The 15,617-nt window shown below is 34.7% G+C and overlaps 2 protein-coding genes across 2 annotated transcripts in view; one reads left to right on the top strand and one right to left on the bottom strand.

Annotated features, from left to right (window-relative positions):
* The window catches only part of LOC106110413 (translation initiation factor IF-2, mitochondrial), a 10,754-nt gene extending 7,618 nt beyond the window's left edge, over positions 1-3,136 (bottom strand). The window contains exons 1-7 of the mRNA XM_013292237.1: positions 2,982-3,136; positions 2,742-2,895; positions 2,555-2,675; positions 2,080-2,243; positions 1,815-1,995; positions 1,196-1,372; positions 543-622 (exon numbers count right to left, since the gene is read on the bottom strand). Of these exons, the coding sequence (XP_013147691.1) occupies positions 543-622; positions 1,196-1,372; positions 1,815-1,995; positions 2,080-2,243; positions 2,555-2,675; positions 2,742-2,895; positions 2,982-3,007 (903 nt within the window). The 5' untranslated portion in view covers positions 3,008-3,136. The remainder of the gene's footprint in view (positions 1-542; positions 623-1,195; positions 1,373-1,814; positions 1,996-2,079; positions 2,244-2,554; positions 2,676-2,741; positions 2,896-2,981) is intronic.
* A 344-nt stretch (positions 3,137-3,480) lies between these two features.
* LOC106110478 (protein phosphatase 1A-like) lies at positions 3,481-15,390 on the top strand. Its single transcript, XM_013292322.1, has 4 exons — positions 3,481-4,614; positions 5,270-5,387; positions 12,183-12,309; positions 12,382-15,390. Exons 1-4 carry the CDS (start codon positions 3,802-3,804, stop codon positions 12,488-12,490), a joined length of 1,167 nt encoding a protein of 388 aa, XP_013147776.1. The 5' UTR covers positions 3,481-3,801; the 3' UTR covers positions 12,491-15,390.
* The last annotated feature ends 227 nt before the right edge of the window (positions 15,391-15,617 follow it).

Below are 15,617 nucleotides of genomic sequence, written 5' to 3'. Positions count from 1 at the left end.
TTCGCCTTCATATGAGAAATGTGTCTGAGATGACGGATGATAGAGTGCTTTGGAGGACGAAAACCCGGTGCGCCGACCCTACGGGAGTAGGATAAGGGAGGGGAGATGATTTCACCTTCATATGTGTCCTTCCCATTCCTTATAAGATATGTTTTAAAAGGGAAAGTATAAGGGACAATACGAAGCCTCCAGCACACTCATCAGACTGTACGTGGAATTGCTCCCGCTTCACACATGTCTATGTGTTTGTTCTGTGTGGTCGTGGAATTACGTGTGGCGAACAGTTCGATCATGTTAAAGCGGATTGTACTACTTCTTCCCGTTATGCTATCCCCTATTTATTTCAAAGACATCAGATGGATAGATGGATGAATATTAGTAAGAAATTGTAGCCTTAACGGATGAATCTAGATGAAATTTGGCATAAATGTAGAGGAAAGTCTGGAAGAACACATAGGCTACTTACTTTTGTTTTTTTTTTATAATTCAACGCGGATGAAGTCATGGACAAAAGCTAGTAAAGTAATATTAACTAATTAGACAAACATATATGCAAAAAGAAGCATACCTACAATGTTCACACCTGGCTTGTCGATTTTGTTGATCGCCACAAGTATTGGAACTGAAAATGTAAAGGAAAATGAATATTTAATTTCAACATTATTACCGATTACAGTCGCTTTAACTATCGAAACATATACAAATTAAAAACATAGTCTTCTCTTTTATTGTCTTTGAAAAACATGAGATACATGGTAACTAGTGACAATCACAATACTCGAGAAAGATTGCTTATTGCTGAGCAAACTTAACAATAGTGGCCATACTAAACAACAACATTTTTTTTATTTATAGGCGGCCACCTGAATCCACCGAAATGGAAAGCGACCGCTGCCCATAAACATCCCCAATTGCAGATGCGTTGCCTACCCTTAATTGACGGAGGAGGAAACGCACATAAATAGGACATTTTCCCTTCATATGCATATCTTCCACTGTCAAATCCACTTTCAATCCTATCCTTTTAAGAAAAGGGTGGAAAGGGGACTGAAATTAGACCTAACACAGGAATGTGACTCCCTATATTGATTTAAGAGTATATTTTTTCGTGTTTTCTTCTATATTTTGTAAATTCTGTTTTTAATTTTTTTTGGTCAATAGTGTTTTATTTTATTATTAAATTCGATATTCTCACCGTTAGCCTCTCTAGCCATGCGGATGGACTCCACCGTCTGCTCCATGACGCCGTCATCCGCGGCCACCACCAGCACCACCACGTCGGTGGCGCAGGCGCCGCGCGCGCGCATCGCGCTGAACGCCGCGTGCCCCGGCGTGTCCAGGAATGTCACCGTCTCCCCGGACTGCAGCTTCACTGCAACACCCCTACCATGACATACTACTCTACTACTAAACACTCATTCCGGAATTTACCAATCTCATTAATATTATAAATGCGAAAATTTAGATAGATGCATGGATGTTTGTAGCCTTAACAGCTGAACGGATGTCAATGAAATTTAACGTAGATATAGGGGATAGTCTGGAAGAACACACAGGCAACTTTTTTTGTTGTTTTATTTTTAATTTCATGCAAACGGAGTCGCTTACACATAATAAACGAACAGTCGCGGATATCTTACAGAAAAAAAACTCCGCCTATTGTTACAATTAACCAATTAAGTAGAAGAGTTGCACAAACAGGAGATTTCTATCACATATTTTACATATTGGATTGTTATCAGACAGTTTATAATTTGGTGGGACAGGCCCTAAGTTTTCATTATCATAGCAATAATAATCATCTTACCACATACCTTCAAAAGCACCAATATGCTGTGTGATTCCTCCAAATTCCTGGTCCACCACAGCAGTGTCTCTCAGTGCGTCAAGCAGTGTGGTCTTGCCATGGTCCACATGGCCCATAACGCAGACCACCGGCGGTCGCGGCCGGAGCGCAGACTCCGGTGATGGTGGCGCGGGAACTGCATCCTTATTCTAAACATATTTTCAATAAGTATTTACAATTGGATATAAGACGTTGGTATAATAAAAATTGGTGGTTATGAGTTGAGAACACACCTCCTCTTCTTCAGTAAGTTCATCAGGTCGGGCCACAAGCTTGAACCGGCAGCCAGATATTTTTATAACCTCTCTCACAATCTGCGGATTGTGTATAACTGTATCTCTCTTGTACTCAGTGTCAGAGTTTTTGTCCGCAAATTCAAGTGTTTTAAATATATGTTCTGTAATTGTTCAAACAAATATTTTTATTTAAAGTTGTGACTATTAATTACTATTAAGATATTGATTTAAATTTATATTTCCACTGTTAAAATACTTGTATATAAACTAGTCATTAATTTCAGTATGAATCTCAGTCAGAAGAAAGTTCCATCTAAATTTAATAGTATCTATTTTAACACTACTAGCACCCAGGGTGAGATTTTTATAGCAACCCCTTTATAGCACCCTTAGCACTTTAGGGGGAAGATCTGTTCTCAGACCTGTGACACACCTCTACAGCATCCAAACGCTAGATCAAAGTAATTCTTACCAACATCCTTTTTAAGCACATTAGCTAAATCTTGAACAGTCATATTCCTCCATATTCCTACAACTTCAGAGCCTGCTTTTGGAGAATAACGTATTACACGCCTGCCATGATTCTCTATAGCCTAGAAAAAATACATTTTATGACAAATAGAGTAATAATCATGCAAGTAGATAAGACTTTTACTTACTTTTTCTTCTGCAGTTTTCCTTTTCTTGCAGAAAACCGTTGATACTGAAATATGACGGACCAAATGGTGGATAGTGTTCAATGAACACTTACTATCTACTAACTGCTTAGAAGTGTGTATTAAATAATCATTTCTGATCTGTCTGAATGGCAACCTTAAAATGTTGAAAAGTGATTTAAAAGTGGATTTATCCAACTTATATCTTTCGATTATTATTATGTAATTTACCCGTTCGCTTACCTTTTAAATAAAAGATTTCTATACATTTTGTAGTACTTTTAAACTTAACATTAAAATCATACCATAAGAAGAACCGAACTGTACAAAATTAAATTAATTCTGTCACACTCTTATAATACAATTTTTACGACGTTTCCACAAGATATTTTATGTATATAATATAGAAATCAATAACTTATTTTCAAAATATACATAACCTCCTCAAAATCTCTTTTTGACAATGACAAATGACAAGATTGGCAGAACAGAATACCACAGATTGTTACATTCTTTTTTTATCAAAAGCGAGGGAATCAGGCAAAGACACGAAGGTTTGTTGGCTACCAAAAGTTTTGGTAAAATTACTATCTATACGACACAAATATGCTAAAAAAAACCTATAAAATTCTTCATACAGTTGTATTAAAGAATCTGGATTAAAAATAATTATATAATTTTCTTGTTAACGGTTAATCTTAAAGTGTTCTCAAAGTATGAAAAAATAAATCATAGACAAGTACTATTTATGTCCGCCATTCATTCTTTTGAGTTGCTTTTTCGTTTTACGATTCCGTAGAGAGCACGATTTGTCATCGAGATCTACGCAACACCATTGCTTGGAATTAATTACGTAGAAGCAAAGAAAACAAGTGAGGTTTCGCATCCACGTATCACCAAGACCAACAAAGTTTAGTGAAATATTCTCTTCTGACACTAGATCATATCTTTCTACCAGTGATGCTTCTCCTTGCCTTATACGTTGTTGGATGCGACGTTAACTCGAGTGCCTGATGGTGTGGGAATTATGTGCGAGTAAAGGAACAACAAAGTCGGACTCAGAATGGGAGCCTTTTTGAACAAACCTGAAACTAAGAAATACAACGAGAACGGCGAAGGTAACGGTCTACGATATGGCGTGGCGTCAATGCAGGGTTGGCGCGTGGAGATGGAAGATGCCCACCATGCTCAGCTCACTTTAAACGGTACGCTGTCCGATTGGTCTTACTTTGCGGTATTCGACGGACACGCAGGAGCGCGGGTATCGGCGCATTGCGCGGACAATCTATTAGAATGTATCTTACAAACGGACGAGTTTCGGCGGGAGGAAATAGCCGAGGCGATACGAGCTGGCTTCTTGGACCTGGATAAAAAGATGCGAGAGTTGCCGGAGCTGTCCAACGGCGGAGAAAAGTCGGGTTCCACGGCGGTTTGCGCTTTCGTATCACCTAAGCAGATATACATTGCTAACTGCGGTGACTCTCGTGCAGTGCTGGCTCGGAATGGAGCACCGATATTTGCGACGCGCGACCATAAGCCAGAGTTGCCGTCAGAAAAGTCACGTATAGTGCAAGCCGGTGGGTCTGTTATGATACAGCGCGTGAATGGGAGTTTAGCGGTGTCACGGGCACTGGGTGACTACGAGTATAAGAAGGTGCTAAACCGTGGTCCCTGCGAGCAGTTGGTGTCACCGGAGCCTGAGGTGTCGGTGCATGAGCGGTCGGAGTCTGAGGATGAGTTCCTGGTGCTGGCCTGCGATGGGGTGTGGGATGTGATGACCAACGAGGCACTCTGCGCGTATGTTCACTCTCTGCTGCAGCTGACAGATGACCTAGTTACTATAACCAACCAAGTTATAGATACTTGTCTCTACAAGGTAACTGTTATTTTTAGATTATCTTAAAAACATACGGAAATGTAGACAAGTCAAGTATCATTACTATATTTTCACTTACTGCTTGAAGTACACGCAAGCATATTATACTCCTTACTTTAAAGTTCCGGAGCTATCTCAATTGCCTCTCATATTGAGAAATATTTCAATTATGAAGAATGGTTTTAAATAGAAGAGAGATTTCAATGTTCCATACATAAATATATTTGTAAACAAATGTTTAAGAAAATTTATTTATGTACATACATAGGTATTCCTATTCTTATTTGTCATCATATTTTTAGCCTGTTGCTAGTAACAGTTTTCACATGCATTTGAATGGGTAATTTTAGATCATACTTATAATTCAATTGTCAAGGCATTGCTTATGTATTGTTCATTTATAAATATTAGATAAGTCATCAGCACTTAGCGACCACATTCAATAAATATTTGAAGAAGCTATACTGTGGAAAATATCTATTGAAAGGGGAATATATGAAGATCTCAGTGCTACGCAATTTTACTGATTAAATAAAAATGAATATAGGTAAAAAAAGCAAGCAATTGTGTACCAAATACCAAATCTTGGTAAGATAAATTTCTATTCCAAGTTATACTAGTATTATTACAACTAAAGCTTGTATAACCTTTCCAGGGCAGTAAAGATAATATGAGCATCGTATTGGTGGTGTTCCCCGCGGCGCCGAAGCCGAGCCCAGAGGCGCAGCGTGCTGACCGCGACCTGGATGAGACGCTCCGGCAGCGGCTGACAGGTTGCTATCACTCACTACTGCATGCCTGCTCACATAAGCACAGATACACGGATAGCCAGGATGATATCAATGTTGATAGTACTCGGACATCCAATGATGCTAGGGGATAATGATTATGGTAGTGATGCCCCCCCATAGTTATACAACTAGCAATGAGTAACTCAACTAAAATTTAGGACCTGCAGATCAGCTCTTTTACCTATATGATTTGCATTGTAAATCACTGAGCTGTTCTCGAATTGTTAACACTCATATTTAGTACATTACATTTAGTTGTTGAGCAGCAGATCAACTAACTAAAGTTAAGTTAAGTTAAAAGCTGATTTACACACTACTAACTCCTGGACAATTCACACTACTCCTTAAACAAGTTTTTTCAAAGACTTATGTTATTTGCACGCTTATAGTGCTTTGTATATCAAAACACCAGTAGCAGAATATAGATATCTCTCAGTTTTTGTAGAGAAAAAGGGAGAAAAAATACTCTCAATAGGCTTTTATGGAGGAAGATTCTAGATCTCACGCCAGTTTTAGTTGTCTATATTTATTGATTCTGAATACATAATATGGACATTCTACAATTAAGCATATTGTCTTTGAAGCGGCATTCTATGTATGTTAGTTGGATGCAAGGTTATGAGAATTTACATTCATCAATAATACAGGTTTATCTCAATTTTTAAAGGATATAGATAAATAGCTACTTTATACAAATTTATTTATACTATTTTATATTAACTAGACTAAGTACAAATTTCATATTTAAATCCTCTTGTTAAATGTGTTTTAAAACTATAAGTACAAATATGTGATAGATTTTTTCATCGTAAATTCTAAATGTTCAAAGCAATATTTTATATATTTCAATAATATTATTGAATATTATTTAGTAGTAAGCAATTTATGTACACTTGTGTACACAAGTTATCAAGGGTAAATTGATTAAATATTGACAAATAGCAAATAAACTAGTATTAGATATTTTAAATATGATTTAACAAGTCTAAAAATGGCAGAAATATTTTTTTTTTTAGTTATCCTTTATTAAATATAGCATAAAATTTAATGTAACATAAATGGAACTTGCAATAGATGTTTTAGTAGAAGTTGGTTAAGTAAACTTTTCAGGGTTTTAAAAAAATAGTTTTTATGACAAAGGTTATTAGATCTATATTCCCATAGTGATAGGTATGACCTAGAAAAATCCATCTGTAGTTCCTCTGATGTTATGATGTTGGCTGAATGTCTATGGGCGTCGTTGACCACCTTAGTGTTCACGCCGCTTGTTTGCCCCCTATTATTATAAAAAAAAACCATGCGCCATATGATTAAATCATTTACCAATATTTTTAAGATCCTAGGGCTTTAGCTTATCATAAAAGTTGAGTGGTCCACTTTTAAAGACCAATTATTTTTTACTTACTCATGTGAATTATTTGTCTTAATTCATAGATTTTAAATACTCTGTCCTTATCCCACTTATGTATCTGTGCATCAGGTTTTGTCCTTATCAATCTATCATCTCAGTCACTCCCTTCTTCATCACAATATATCCATCTCTTTCTAGATTTACCTCTAACAGTGTACACACATAAAAGTTCTCCTTGTTACTTCTACCCTCCTCATGCCCATTCTATGCTAACCTTTTACTGCTTAAAAGATTTCAAATGTTTCTTTTTTCACAACATTTTTTTCCACAAGATGTTCTTATAAACATTGCATGGGGTCACTAAAGTCCTCAGACATTCAAATTTATACATCCTGCAGGTATGCATAATTTTCAGAATATATATGAGTTGTTTTTGATGTATTCAGATCAAACTCTGTGATCACTTGACTTTTAAATTTAGTTCTCTCTTACAGTTGATTTGTAGTTTGGTGTGTACTGAAAATCGATTTTTCCATGTTAAATTTAGTTTTCTTGTATCTAGCAAAAAAAATGGTTGCACAAAATATTAAAATGAGTAAATACTTAGAGTGTAATTGTTACTTAGATCCTTAGTGAGAGAAGTTTTGCTAAATGACTAGAAGTGACCATTTAATGACTCAGAATATTGGGTACATAAGATTAACTATTACTACACTAGTTCAACATTTATTAACACTATTTGCTGGAGCTGTTTACTAGAAAATTAGATTAATAATATCATCATGGTACATTTTCCCTCAAAGACTTATTATGTGCCTAACAATAATATTCCTTCCTTATTAAAAATTAACATAATTTCAATGTAAGGTATAGTTAGGGTCTAGTTTCATTAAATATTGTGTCTAATAAAATTATGAGTACATCAGCTATACTATACATCCCCACAAAGTGGCTTGTAGTCTACCCTTTATTATGAGTACATTTGTATATTTACTCTCTTGGACATTATTCTGGTGAAAAATGTTTTTTTCTAGATAGCAGTGTGGTTTTGGCAACCACAGCAATTAATTATTACATTTTTATATAAAACAATTTAATTCTAATACTAGGCGAGATATGGTCCTTCGGTTTGACCTTCAAGTCATAGTCAAGGTCACGATACGAGTCTTATAGATGAGGAAACTATAACAAATTCAATAAAGTTGTACAATACGTTTATATGGGTAAATTGCATGTCATCTAACACTTAACTTACACCCCTTTGTTTATGTCACTTGCTATTTTTGAAGATGACTGTACTGGAATAATCTTAAGTAGAAACAATTCTATTTGATATAGTGTATTGTTATATAATCATAATTTTTGTAACATACTCAATTAAATTTAAACTTTGCATATTATTACTTTTTTTTAATAAATATAAAAATGAGATTTTCTTATTATTACTCTTAGGTTGGCAGCCTGTTAAATTGATCTTTGTAATTTGTACTCGTTTTATTGTAACATTGTTACTAAATATTCAGATAAAGGTAATATATATGAATAACATTGTAAATGTTCCGTTTTATATAACCTCTTCTAACTTTGTTAGCGAAAATCTTTTGATGCGATGTTTGCAAATTTATTGAAACTATCGTCAAGCGATTTTCGCCTTATTTGTTATTAAATAATGTTCAATTTTATTCTAACCCATGTGATACATTGTGAACCCCAAGAGAACTATTTAGTCCTTTTCCCCTCAAGCCATAGAGTTATTAAGATTTTTAATATTGTTATCTCGTATATTTTTTATTAAATATTGTTTTAAAAAGCAACAACATGTTTCATTGCTTTAGTCCTGGCCCTGAGTTATTTTGACAGTTGTTTTTTTAATTTCCAAAGCGAGGGTTAAAGCAATGAACGTGTAGTCTTTATGCCACCGCGGTGTGTGTGTCGCGATCTCGTTCGTCAAACGGCATTTATATATAGAAAGAAGCCCTATTACGTATTGCGCTCGAGGAAATCTATCGTTTTACGGTTCTTATCGATCCTATTTGTTTTATGCTCGTGTACAAATTGCAGGTAAAAGAGTTACGTAATCGAGTTTAGAAGGAGATTTTTTTAAGATACATAATTAAACAATAGATTAAACGATTTAAAAGTAAAATTCAATTTGGTATTTTTCGATTATTTTAATATTAATATATGCGTGAAGATAAATCTAGTCTAAAATTAGTCGTGGTGTTGCAGTTATTAGCGATATAGGGTAGGTACGGATTAGGTCAATGTGGTTTATTTGCGCCCTTCACCCAGCGTGCGGAATCCAATTAGGAGCGTTGCAGGGATCTATTGCCAACACACTTTAGATGTAACAAAACACAAAACGAACGCCATGTGTATACATAGGTAACAAGTAAGAGCATCGTTGGAAGCTCTATATAAGTAGTTTGGAACAACTAGCAACCAGCCCCGGCTTCGCACGTGTCCAAACTGTCTCAAAAATGTGTTTATTTCCGACATTACATTAGAAACCTCTAAAATTCTCATTTCTCTAGTAGTAGAGTACAGTAGAAGTACTGTAGAGTAGAACCTCGATAACTCAAACCTCGTTAACATGAAAACCTCTATAATTTCAAAAAATAATGTTCCCTTACCATCAGAGCCCAAAACTTCTATAACTTAAAATATTTTGTGTTTCCCCTGGACTTTAACTTATCGAGGTTCTACTATATATTAAAACTGCTACAAATACTGCATCAAAATACGTTGCCTAGTTTCAAAGATCTAAGCATACATATAGACAGACAGACAGCGGGAAGCGACTTTGTTTTACCCCAGGTAGTAATCAATGTTTTTAAGAGTTAAATATCCACTTGATTTCCTATTCCTTTTTCTTCATCAACTGCCAGTAATGTTTTTTACTGAAGGTGGTACGATTATTACTATAGCAGTTTGCGTGGCTCAACTAAATTCTTATCTTAAAATGTTTTAAAATCTTAACTGCAATCTCTAATTACCAAATACCGAGTTCAAATACCACAAGGTTGTAAGGACGAACTGAGGTAAACCGCTGGTGTATATTTTATAACGTGACTTGCGTGCGCGGCTGTACCGCGGTCAATATAAAATTTGAACTATTCTAAAAATAAAACATGATCATGACTGATGTTATGCAGTTATCGAGTATAGACAGGTGACGAAATGTGTGTCATCATTGGCATTTATTGATGGTATTTTGATGTCACACTCCATGTACAGTCAGCTGCATAATGTGTACGTTTACGAAACTTTAGAAACTTGTATATAAATAAAGATAATGCACGTATGTCAATAGTATGTTTATGGAAGCATATAGATTGATTGGTACAAACATATTTTTAAAACAGAAAGTTTCTAAGGCTTTATAAATTGTACTTACTAATATTATAAATGCGAAAGTTTAGATGGATGAATGTTTGTTAGTTTGTAGCCTAAACGGCTTAACGGATTTCGATCAAATTTGGTATGGATGTAGACGATAGTATGGAAGAACACATAGGCTACTCACTTTTGCTTTTTTTAATTCCACGCGGACGGAGTCGCGGGCGAAAGAGTCGTTCTGATCAAACTTAAAAAAACTGTTTTATAACGTTTCCTTAAATTTATAAATATGGTAGAATGTATTCTCATACACCCATGTATTCATATCGTTATTAGTTACTATATTATGTAAAGATATTGTATGGAAGAAACGTGATGTATTACCAAACATGAGACATACTCTAATTTACTAGTCAAAATCTGTAACTTGACAGATCAGGAAAATAAATTGAAATCACGTAAGCGTGACAAAACACGTCGCACTGTTTTAAAAATAAACAAACAGAACTATGTATCCTTACTTATACAAAGTCATACATTTTTAATGAATAAATACTGAAATGTTTTCAACTGTACAACAACAACAACAAAAACTGTAAAATTGATATTTTATGTTAAATCTCTTTAATTATCCTATCTTTAATTTATCTCAAATTAGCTGTTCCCGTGCGACTTCATCCGCGTGAAATTATGAAAATATTGTTATATTGTTTACATTTGTCAAATTATCAATTACAAATGTCAAAATGACATGATATGATGACAACCTTGCTTCCTTGATGTTGGCAGCAACTTATGGTCTCTTTCCCACATTAGGGTTTTTATCCAAAATTTTTAATCCCTAAGTTTAGTGTTAAAATATATAGCCTAAAGCGTGACGTAAGTGGAGGGCTTTTTATTAAAATAAGAATTATTCAAAAATATACTGTAATTGCTGACATCTTAGGCAACAAAGAAGTTTATGTTTACGCTTTATTATAATACAAGCATAAGCAGATAGATATGAAATGATTAACATAATATTCTGGGATTAAACAATTTGTTACGCTTCGCTAATTTTAAGAAGGTTTCCACTATATGCTATCACACTCATTCACTCTAAAACAACGGAGATGGCAATATCGCAATATGTTTCGGTTATAGAAACACGGTTTTAATTCCTTTGTTATTTTCGATGACGAATACGGATGAGATCAATCCCTATAATTATGTTGTTTCCGTAACATTTGTGTCATATTTAATTAATTTCCCATGAGGATGATGTGCAGTAATATTGTTATGTAATGTTTACGAGATTTTTTTCTCATTCTATTGAAGAGAAGAAAATGATGTGATACAAAGTAAATATTGAACTGAAACTTTAGTATCCAAAATATTAATTAACTAGAGACCTCTGACTTCGACACCCCGGAATAAAAAGATTCCAATAATATTCCCGCGTGCGTCAAAATCAGTCAAGCCGTTTCAATGGTCTCGAACAAACACTTTTTAGTTAACAAAAATTTTAAAAGTAGAATTTGCAATGCAAAGGCATCAGTTGTAACAGTTGACATACAAACACTCTAATTTTGTTGTATGTATAGATACTGTTTAGTTCGTGATAACTGCGATTAAGAAAGCTTCAGTTTCCAGTATAAATATTAACCATCGGAAAGTACCGACTGGGCAGTCGCAAACAATGCCTCGTCGATGTTGATTTTAATCATTCAACAAACACAGACCAGTTTCGCACTGTTATAATTAAAAAGCAGTTTATTACTGATCAATTAACGTCTAATTACTTTCGTTCCAAGCTCTTGTATGAATACAATTGAATTTCTTATTGGTCACCAAGTTTTATGCTCACTGATAGCGTATATTTTTTATTGAATAAAATTTTTCTTTTTGACATAACATTGCATAACATTTAGTCTGTCTGTAAGTTAATCTGTGCTTCGATTTTGAACTATAAAACATTTAAGAGGCGTGTTATCGCTATCTCACAATATTCAACTAACATTGAAAGAAGTTGTGCTTTTTACATATACGCTAATATAAAATCAACTCTATTGTAACACACATTGAGTTTATTTTCGCTTGTTTCGCAGCACTGATCGAGCGCAACGCCAACCGTGAGGACCGCGACGAGATGACATGCCACTTCTCGTCCGTGCTGAAGCAGCTGGTGGAGGAGGATATACCCGGACTGCCGCCTGGCGGAGGACTCGCTGCCAAGTTAGTACACCGTTTCTAGAACATGCGATATCTGATGTCCTGATAGTTTTTAACCTTAATAATTGTCCACAGGCAAGCGCTCCTGGATAAGATCTACAGGGAGTATTATCCGGAGCACGCGGATAGCTCCGACACCTTCGACTGCCAGACGGAGCTGGCGGACGCATTTGGTGCCAACTGAACGCCTCAGCCCTTACCGCCCTCACTAGTGCCCCACCCAATAGTGCTCCGTTCAACTCTAGTGTCCCATCCAACTCTAGTGCCCCACTCAAATAGTGCTCTACTCAGCAGTATTGCAGCTAAACTATTGGTGTCCCAATAGTTCACACTAAGTTGCTGGTGCCCCATACACTATTCACAGCAGTAGTTACTACTGCTCGTGCAGTAGGGATGCACTAGTAATGCCCAGTGTAACAAACATTAGTGTTGTACCGTGTATCGATAATTTATCGATACCTGCATAAACACACCTATTGGGTCATTACTGTTCTATACCAGTCTAACGCCAAATATTGCAAGAGTACCATCCCGAACTCTCGTACACAAATCAAGCTCCAAAACAAAATTAAATGCGTATTTCTGTTAAAATATTTTTCTACAAATTTCGATGATAAAACATTATTAAAGAAGGGCTCTCTACAAAACAGATACATGAACTGCATAAAGGATAAAAGTAAATGTAAATTATATGTTGGGCACTAGGGGGCGCGTTTCATTTAGTTGAAAGTAAATGAAGAATTAAATGGAATTCCAAGTACCTGTCTATATCAATTCTGTCAACTCTCTAATTGTATATAAATACTAAGCATACGGGATTCTGTTTCTTTCTTACTTTAAACAAAAATTTGTACGACATCGTTGTGACAGGAGGGAACCGAATAATAGGGTTGAAATTGTCTCTGGTTTTAAGTGTTACATGCATATAAGATAAAATTTCATTTATTTAATAAAGTAATGTCACTTTAATTATTTATTCAATGTAAGAATGTTTAGTCATTTATTCATTTTAAGATTTAAAGGATACGATTATAATGTAAGCACCTCTCCTGTCGTAACGATGTATTTTTAAGCATATCTTAATGTCACTTGGACTACGTCGATTGTCGTTGGTTTCGGTCCTAAGCTTTGTACAAAAAGAAATGAGAACGCTTTACGTGTCACTTAGCCTGTCTGTAGAAAAAAATGTTGTCTATGGTAGGCTAATCTATGGCGGCGATCCATAGACGAAGTCGCAACTCAGCCGTTGGACAAGTGTAAGTTTGTAATACTCCACCCGCTGCCTTGATTTTGTTTTACCTTAAGTATTTTTTGTGTACGTCCATTTTGTTTTTCTCGACGGCCATTCCAGTGCAGCGTTGGCAGCCATAGACACGTTGCGTGGCACAAATCTCTGTTAACGCCAATCGTTTACCAAATTGAGTTTATAGTTTAATAATAAATGTATGCAGCGCACGGATTTCCCTTTAATTTGGTCGCCTTACATGTCATTTAGTAGACTAGTTTTTCTTTATGTTTTCTTTTCTGTTATGTCATTGACTTCGTTCGTAAATGTCATAATATTAGATGTGTAATATAGATTCGAGTAAAATATATATTGAAAAAAACAAACAGAATTGTCTTGACATGATTTTTTGTAACCCTTTGTGTTGTCTATGCCCGCCGATGACATCTGTGGACGATACTTCGGTGTGGGTATGCTTTAATGATATATTTTTTACACAAGTTGTAACATAACTAAAGCACATGTTTATCCAGGCCAGTCGCAACCTAGATTTATTTATTTTTATCTCTCAGTTCTAAATCTCTAAGCTCTAGTAAGAAAATTCAGTTGGCTTAAGATTTTTTCTAAGCTCTTGAACATGGCGTCTACATGTCTTGATGTTTTTGTCCAAAATACGCCGAAAATAATCAGAAAACTATTTTCAATAGCAATGTTCGAAGTCTATGCTTTTGCAATAAAAGTATAACTTTATCAAAACTATGTTGTTCATAGTATAACGCATTGCTAGAGTTACAACAGACATTAAAAACATACGCCAAATTTGACACCTGTCATATTTCCCGCCATTTTCTCCAAGTTTACTAAACTCATCTGTACATAGTTTTTTAAAAATTGGCCGTAGTCGGTGTAAAAGTTGTAATCTATGAAAAGAAATGTTTAGATGTTTTCTTTAAATAAATTGAAAATAAGAAAAAAGAAAGGTGTTTGTTAAAGAGCTATTGGGGTTTATAAAGTGAATCATACGTTTGAATAGATTTGGGTTTTAATTTTTAGTTTTTCAACAATGCGCTTCAAAATTGCTTGATACTTAGTAAATAACCTAATAATTTTGTTTGCTCTTGGAATTGCCTTGGATTGATTTGGATTGATTTTTTTGGACCTGTTACCGAATTAAAAATTAACCGAACGTTAAGCGTAGTTATACAGATTAAAATTCGACTTTATTTCTTTCCTGTTAAAGGCAACATTTCAATGTCTTCAGCGGTTAGCGGGAAATTTTAAAGTCTAACATCGTGTACACACTGACATGAAAATACTTTGTACCTGGATGAATGGATCATAGGAGATTTACGTGAAATATTCTTCAATATAAATAAAGATTTATAGGGTCTCGATGATTTATTTTCATAGCACGTATTGCCTAAATAATTTCTCATTATCACTCGTGTGGTTAAATACATAAAGTATAGAATTCATTACCTAATTTCAGTTAATTTAATTATTGTTAATGATTTTTAGCTAACAGTAAATCTCCAAAATGTATACGTTTCTTCCTTTTTGTATTAAATATTCCGATTTAATTACCATAGATTTATCATAATGGCAACAAAATTGTCGTTTATCTTTGTTGTTTAATTTTCCCCACTTTCTGTAAAGTTTTGTTGTTTTTTTGAATTACACCAAATATACAGAGACGGTTTGAAATTTTGTTTGTTGGATCTGTACGAAAAAAGAATAGGTTTTACGTGTCTGTTTTTTTTTTACTTTAGATAATTTTGCTTTCAGAACGTGTCAATATTGTGTCGTGCTATATCTAGACGCTTGAACAATAAATACCTGTACGTACCTTGGAAATATTATTTTTTTATTTTATTTCTATACATTTTCCTGGCAACACAACTAATACTTAATACTTTGTCTAGCGAGATATTATGAACAAATGGCAACATTTAATAGTATCAATGACACTGGCAACATTTATGCATCAACTGGTAATATTAATATCAATATTATTTTTACCGAGAAATGCTGGAAATTTAAAAACTAAAAACACATTTCCCTGTATCAAAAACTTATTGTTTGATAA

This window comes from Papilio polytes, unplaced genomic scaffold, assembly GCF_000836215.1.
Source record: "Papilio polytes unplaced genomic scaffold, Ppol_1.0 DF820622.1, whole genome shotgun sequence".
In the NCBI taxonomy this organism is placed as follows: domain Eukaryota; kingdom Metazoa; phylum Arthropoda; class Insecta; order Lepidoptera; family Papilionidae; genus Papilio; species Papilio polytes.
The sequence above is the reverse complement of the archived record's forward strand: the minus strand, read 5'-3'. Positions and strand labels throughout refer to the sequence as shown.

What these genes read in the sequence shown, in the direction of transcription:
- LOC106110478 (XM_013292322.1), top strand. Translation starts at nt 3,802, where the DNA reads ATGGGAGCCTTTTTGAACAAACCTGAAACTAAGAAATACAACGAGAAC. An exon ending in GCTCCGGCAGCGGCTGACAG is followed by an intron (nt 5,388 to 12,182) that starts GTTGCTATCACT and finishes CTTGTTTCGCAG; the next exon opens with CACTGATCGAGCGCAACGCC. An exon ending in GGCGGAGGACTCGCTGCCAA is followed by an intron (nt 12,310 to 12,381) that starts GTTAGTACACCG and finishes AATTGTCCACAG; the next exon opens with GCAAGCGCTCCTGGATAAGA.